The 5,900-nt window shown below is 40.6% G+C and overlaps 1 protein-coding gene across 2 annotated transcripts in view; it reads right to left on the reverse strand.

Annotated features, from left to right (window-relative positions):
- RPF2 (ribosome production factor 2 homolog) overlaps positions 1-3,446 on the reverse strand; it is a 36,141-nt gene extending 32,695 nt beyond the window's left edge. The window contains exons 1-3 of one of the 2 annotated variants that reach the window (XM_024740928.1): positions 3,353-3,446; positions 1,232-1,364; positions 247-284 (exon numbers count right to left, since the gene is read on the reverse strand). In XM_024740928.1, the coding sequence (XP_024596696.1) occupies positions 247-284; positions 1,232-1,364; positions 3,353-3,375 (194 nt within the window). In that variant the 5' untranslated portion in view covers positions 3,376-3,446. Of the gene's footprint in view, positions 1-246; positions 325-1,231; positions 1,365-3,352 lie in introns of those variants that run through there. The other variant, XM_024740929.1, reaches the window with a different exon arrangement.
- Positions 3,447-5,900: the final 2,454 nt, after the last annotated feature.

Below are 5,900 nucleotides of genomic sequence, written 5' to 3' on the forward strand. Positions count from 1 at the left end.
GGTTCGATCCCTAGTCAGGGAACTAGATCCCGCACGTGGCAACCAAAGACAAGGCGTGGCCAAATAAATAAATATTTTAAAATAAATTAATTAAATAAAAATAAAATACTCATAGCTATGTATGTAAGGAACTGTAGTATTTTTTAACCAAAATATTTTTCTAAATCTCCCATAAAGTGGTTGGTTGTTACTTTTATAATGAAACAATATAATTTAATAAGTGAAATAAAAGAAATCATGACTTACTTTTTATACAGAACTCCATATGGTTTCTTCAGTGCATACTGTAAAACATAATTTATAGCTTTCAAAACAAAGCACATTCTGAAAAGCAGAGGTAAAAATCAAGCATTATAACAGTCATTATACAAGATTATCCTGGTTCCTGAATCCTATTCTGCTATCTTCTGCATGGCTCCCTTTTGATCACTTATAACGTGCAACACGAGCTTAATATTCTTAGCTGGGACTTTCCTAATTAAAAATTTCTATGCCCTTTCAATATTCTATCCAATTTAAATGATTCCCTTCATTTCCTTAAATTCTAGCTTCATCTAGCCCACTCTCCTTTAGCCATCCCCAATTATCTGCAGTTCCCCAAATGCATCATGCTCATTCACACGCCCTTTTGCACAAGCTTTTTCCTCAGCCTTGGAAGTCCTTCTCTTCCGCTTCCTTTTCTCCTTCTTGTTCCAACTCCTCCTTCAAAATGATGCTTAAGTGTCATCTCTAGGAAGTCCATCCTGTGTGTGGCAACCCCCGTGGGATTTTAACTCAGTCTCCCATCCTATCCTGTGTGTACCTCCAGTACAGCACTTCATTCACAATGCTGTTAACTTTTACTTGTCTGTCTTCCTCATTAAGCTCACTGAAGGGAAAGACTGTGTCTTATGTAACTATTAATCCCTAGCACCTAGCACAGTAGTTGGTATTGTTGAAAGAATAGACAGTAATATGCAGTTACCTCGTTTTACAAATTAGATATGTTCCTGAAATGTGAGTAAATCAAATGCTAGTAATTGAAATCAGGTGAAATTTACTAAGGGAACTAGCTGCTGTAAGGAAAACCAGTAGTCAGTGCCTTGGTGAGACGTTAGCTTTTCTCTAAGGCTAGCATTTCTTAAAGCAAGCCAAACTTACCTATGTATTTCTCAGGCAGTCCAACTAGTATGCTAAAAATTTCCTAAAATGATTTCAACACCATTTAGAAAGTAAGTATATATATACGTACCACATCTCTAAGTACTTGTGTCACTGTTGAACTTGCATTGCCCCCTTTAATCAGCATAGCATTTTTAATATTTTCACTGAGTTTCGGTTCTCTTTTCTCAAGGAATCTCTTGGCTCTTTTTGTTTTGGGCTTTCTATTCGGAAAAATCACAATTCATAACAACTTAAAACATGTTCCTCATATTACAAAACCATGACTTATGTGCAAATTCTTAAAAATCAACAGAAACATTACATGACATTTATCAGTTAGGATTCCACCACTAAACAAAATCTCACTTTTTTGGGGAATATTAGTAAAAGATATTCAGCTATTACTGTTAAGTAAGTGTTAATTTTATTAGATATGGTCTTTAAAAAGATTCCCATTTTTATATTCCCAGCATTCTTTTATTACTGTTTTCTAAACCTTTTATTTAAAAAGAGATAGAACTTCCCTGGTGGCACAGTGGTTAAGAATCCACCTGCCAATGCAGGGGACACAGGTTAGAGCCCTGGTCTGGGGTCTGGGAAGATCCCACATGCCGCGGAGCAACTAAGCCCGTGCGCCACAACTCCTGAGCATGCGTTCTAGAGCCCACGAGCCACAACTACTGAGCCCGCGTGCCACAACTACTGAAGCCTGCACACCTAGAACCTGTGCTCTGCAACTAAGAGAAGCCACTGCAATGAGAAGCCCGCGCACTGCAACGAAGAGTAGCCCCCTCTCGCCACAACTAGAGAAAGCCCGCACGCAGCAACGAAGACCCAATGCAGCCAAAAAATTAAAAAATAAATACAAAAGGCATTAAAAAAAAAAACTAACCTAGACCAATCACTCTGCAAGATATGAAGGGAAAACAAATCCATTATTCTGATTGTATGATGTGACAGCAGGAGTAGAATGTTTTTATACACTCTGTTCACCTCTGCTTACACTACAGTGAGAATCTTGATTTTCCAACAATTCTCTGCCATCTGCTGAAATAATTCCTCTTCTCTTAAATAACTATGACCCTCCCTCCTTCCAGTCCCACGGACACTTCGTGAAGTAAAAGCAAAACAGAATATGCACAAACTTATTTTACCATGCAGACTTTAAAAATTCACCAGATAAAATGTCAAGCACATTTAAAGCTTCTAATCATTTACTGGTTGATAAAGATACACAGTACTTTTTAAGTCAAACCAGGAGAGATTTAGTGTGTCTATAACCCAATAAAAGTGCTATATGTTCTATATTCCACGTGCTTTATTGCTTCTGACTAACCAGCAACTAATGAAAATAACACCTTGTACGTTTTATTAGCTGTTTGTCCCACAATGAGACAGTAAACTAGTCTTACTCATTTTTGCGGTCCCCGCACCTGCAGAGGAATATTCAGCACATGTGCAAAAATCGCTGATTTAATGACCAAAAGAATAATTTGTCCTTTTGATTACATGTTAACCCAGGTAAAACGCAAGAAACCCATAGCAAATAACAGCAGAACTATTTATGAGATCGATAAACATTTTCTGGACTAATATAAAGCAGACATTACCCAAGGATAACTCAGAGAAGTGTACAAGTTTGGGGAAAAGAAAAAAAGCTAATGAGCATCTCTATGTGCTGCCGCAAAGCCTTTACATATATTCTCGCAAATATTCCTCAGTACTATGAAGTACGACTATTATGAACGCTATTTTACAGAGTAAACTGAGACTTAGGGGGACTAAATGGCCCAGTCGCATAGCTTTAAGTGGACGGGCCCGGACTGTCACCTAAATCTGTCACATTCCCAGGCCTGTGTTCAGAGCACCTCAGTCAGGTGTTCTGTGCCCAGAACACCTCTCTCACCTTCCTCTCACTTCTGCGGAAGCCGAGACACTTCTTATTGTCTAGGATAAAAGCGGCCAACGCCTCGGTGCCACCTCCACGCCGCGGCTCCCACACACGGCCTTCCCTGCTCTCCGTCTCCCCGCAGGCCGCCCCAACAGACGGAAACCCAAACTAGTGGATACATCCGCACGGAGTGGCAACGGGTGTGAGGAAGGAGCGTGGGCGGCCAGGAGGAGCGGGAGGCAGAGGCGCTATTCCTCCGTCCCGCTACAGAGGCCCTTCTCCCCAACGTTACCCGGGGAAAGAACCCACTGCACTTACACAACTCGATCCAAAGCATCCATGCTACCACAGCGCCCACCTGGCGCACGCACGTGTACCGCAGGGTTACAGGAGATAAGGCAACGCAACGACCGAGGAGGAACCGGAACTTGGGCGTGACGTCACTTCCTGGCACCGCCGCCGACGTGGAGGCTTGGAGGCGCTGGCGGCCGTTTGGGATGAAATAGCGCTCTGTTTCCTTGGTTACCGGTGTTTGTCTTGGCTCTTTTCCGGAAATCAACAGGCTCCTCTTGGAGCTTGATGTACACACCTGTGTGTGATAGACCAGGGTTCTCGGCCTTCCCCAATCAATAGAAATTGGTAAGAGACCAGTCAAGAAATTCAGACAAGGCTTTTGGGGGGCTTCTGTGGCTGCAGGAAGGAGCAAAACCAAGTAACAGGTTCCCTTGCTAGTTCCCGAAGGTAGGGGGTGGGGCGCAGGTGAGCTGGTTCCTTATATGGGGTGAGGGTAGGGTGTGTCCAGGGACGGGCTGGAGGGGTAGCTTAGGTGGTTTGCTCATGCATTTGGTGGTGTTGGTTGCAGGGGGCATGCGCAGTACCCTGCTTTTGCTCCCTTTGCACCCAGCTCTGCAGAAGTGGCAATGGGGTTTTTCTGATCTTTTTGTTTCTTGCCCATAATTTGCCCCAACTGTGCATGCACATATTTTTAGTCTCTTATAGTTTCTTTGTATTTTGTTACTCCAGGAGACGTTTGTTCAGGTGCAAGCATTGCAGCATTGCAGGAAATGGTCCCAGGTCCCAGCCTGTCTCATGTGTATACCTGGACTCAGATATTCAGGGACCAGGTGTTATTCATCTGGGAATCCTCCAGGATGCTAGAAAGGTTGGTGGCATGGTAGATACTCATAGTCACTAAAATTATCAATGTGAAATATGCACTGTTGACAAAACTGTGAGATCAGTGAGGCAGAGTTTATAAACAGTTTATAACTGCCACAGTGCCTGGCACATAAAATGTATGCAGAAAATAACACTTCTGATTGTTATTTTCCCCCCCAATGTTTAAGTTGTCGTATACGTCACATACCATAAATTACCCCGTAAAGTGTACAATTTCTTGGCTTTTAGTATATTCACAAAGATGTACATCCATCACCACTATCTAATTCCAAAACATTTTTATCACCCTCTCATAACCCAGTAGCACTCTCCACTTTCCACCCTTGTCAACCCCTGGCAACCACTAATCTATGTCTCCGTAGATTTGACTATTGAGAACATACCATATTAATGGATTCATACAATATGTGGCCTTTTGTATCTGGCTTATTTCACTTACTATGTTCATAAGTGTCCATGTTTAAGGTTCATTTGTGTTGTAACATGTATCAGTACTTCTTTCTTAGTACATTAATTTCTTTACTTAGGACTGAATAATAGTCCATTCTATGGATATAACATGTTTGTTTATCCATTCAAAAATTTATGAACATTTGTGTTTCCACTTTTATACTATTATGCATTATGCTGCTTTGAACATTTATGTACAAGTTTTTGTGTAGACTTTTGTTTTCAGTTCTCTAGGAGTAGAATTGCATGTGGTAATTCTATGTTTGACATTTTGAGGAACTGCCAAACTATTTTCTGTCTGCACCATTTTACATTTCCATTAGCAATGTAAGAGGGTTTGGAATTGGTTTTTCTATTGGTGCTGTAACAAATTACCACAAATTTGTCATAACACAAATTTATTATGTTAGTGTTCTAGAAGCCCGAAGCCTAAAATTAGTTTTACACGTCTAAAATTAAGTTGTCAATAGGGGTACATTCCCCCAGAAGCTCCAGGGAGACTCTGTTTCTTTGCCTTTCCAGTTTATAGAAGCTGTTTGCATTCCTTAGTATTCCTCCATCTTCAAAAGGCATCACTTGAACTTCTGTTTCTACAGCCACAACTTCTTTTTCTCTCTGACACTTCTGAATCCCTCTTATAAAACCCGTGTGATTACATGTGGCCCAACTGGATAATCCACAATAATAACCCCCATCGCAAGATCCTTAACGTAATCATATAGCAAATTCCCTTTGGCCAAATAAGGTAACATATTCACAGATCCCTGAGTTTAGGCATGGGCATCTTTTGGGGAGAGCATTATTCTATTAATCACAGGTTCCAACTTCTCCATTCCTCTCCAAAATTTGCTATTGTCCATCTTTTTTCATTAAGCCATTCTAGCAGGTGTAAAGTAGTATCTCATTGTGGTTTTCACTTGCATTTCACTGATGACAAACGATTTTGAGCATTTTTTCCATGGGCTGATTGGCCATTTGTATACCTTCTTCAGGAAAATGTCTATTCGAATCTTTGCTCATTTTTAAATTGGGTTGTCTTTTTATTGTTGGGTTGTAATAGTTACCAATATATTCTACATACAAGTCCCTTATCTGATATATAATTTGAAATATTTTCTCCAATTGAATAGGCTTTTTCATTTTCTAGATAGTGTCCTCTGAAGCGAAAACTTTTGCAATTTTTTTTTTTTTTTTTTTTTTTTTTTTTTTTTTAGCGGGGCCCCCCCCCTTTTTGGCC

This window comes from Neophocaena asiaeorientalis, unplaced genomic scaffold, assembly GCF_003031525.2.
Source record: "Neophocaena asiaeorientalis asiaeorientalis breed wild unplaced genomic scaffold, Neophocaena_asiaeorientalis_V1.1 scaffold203, whole genome shotgun sequence".
NCBI lineage: Eukaryota > Metazoa > Chordata > Mammalia > Artiodactyla > Phocoenidae > Neophocaena > Neophocaena asiaeorientalis.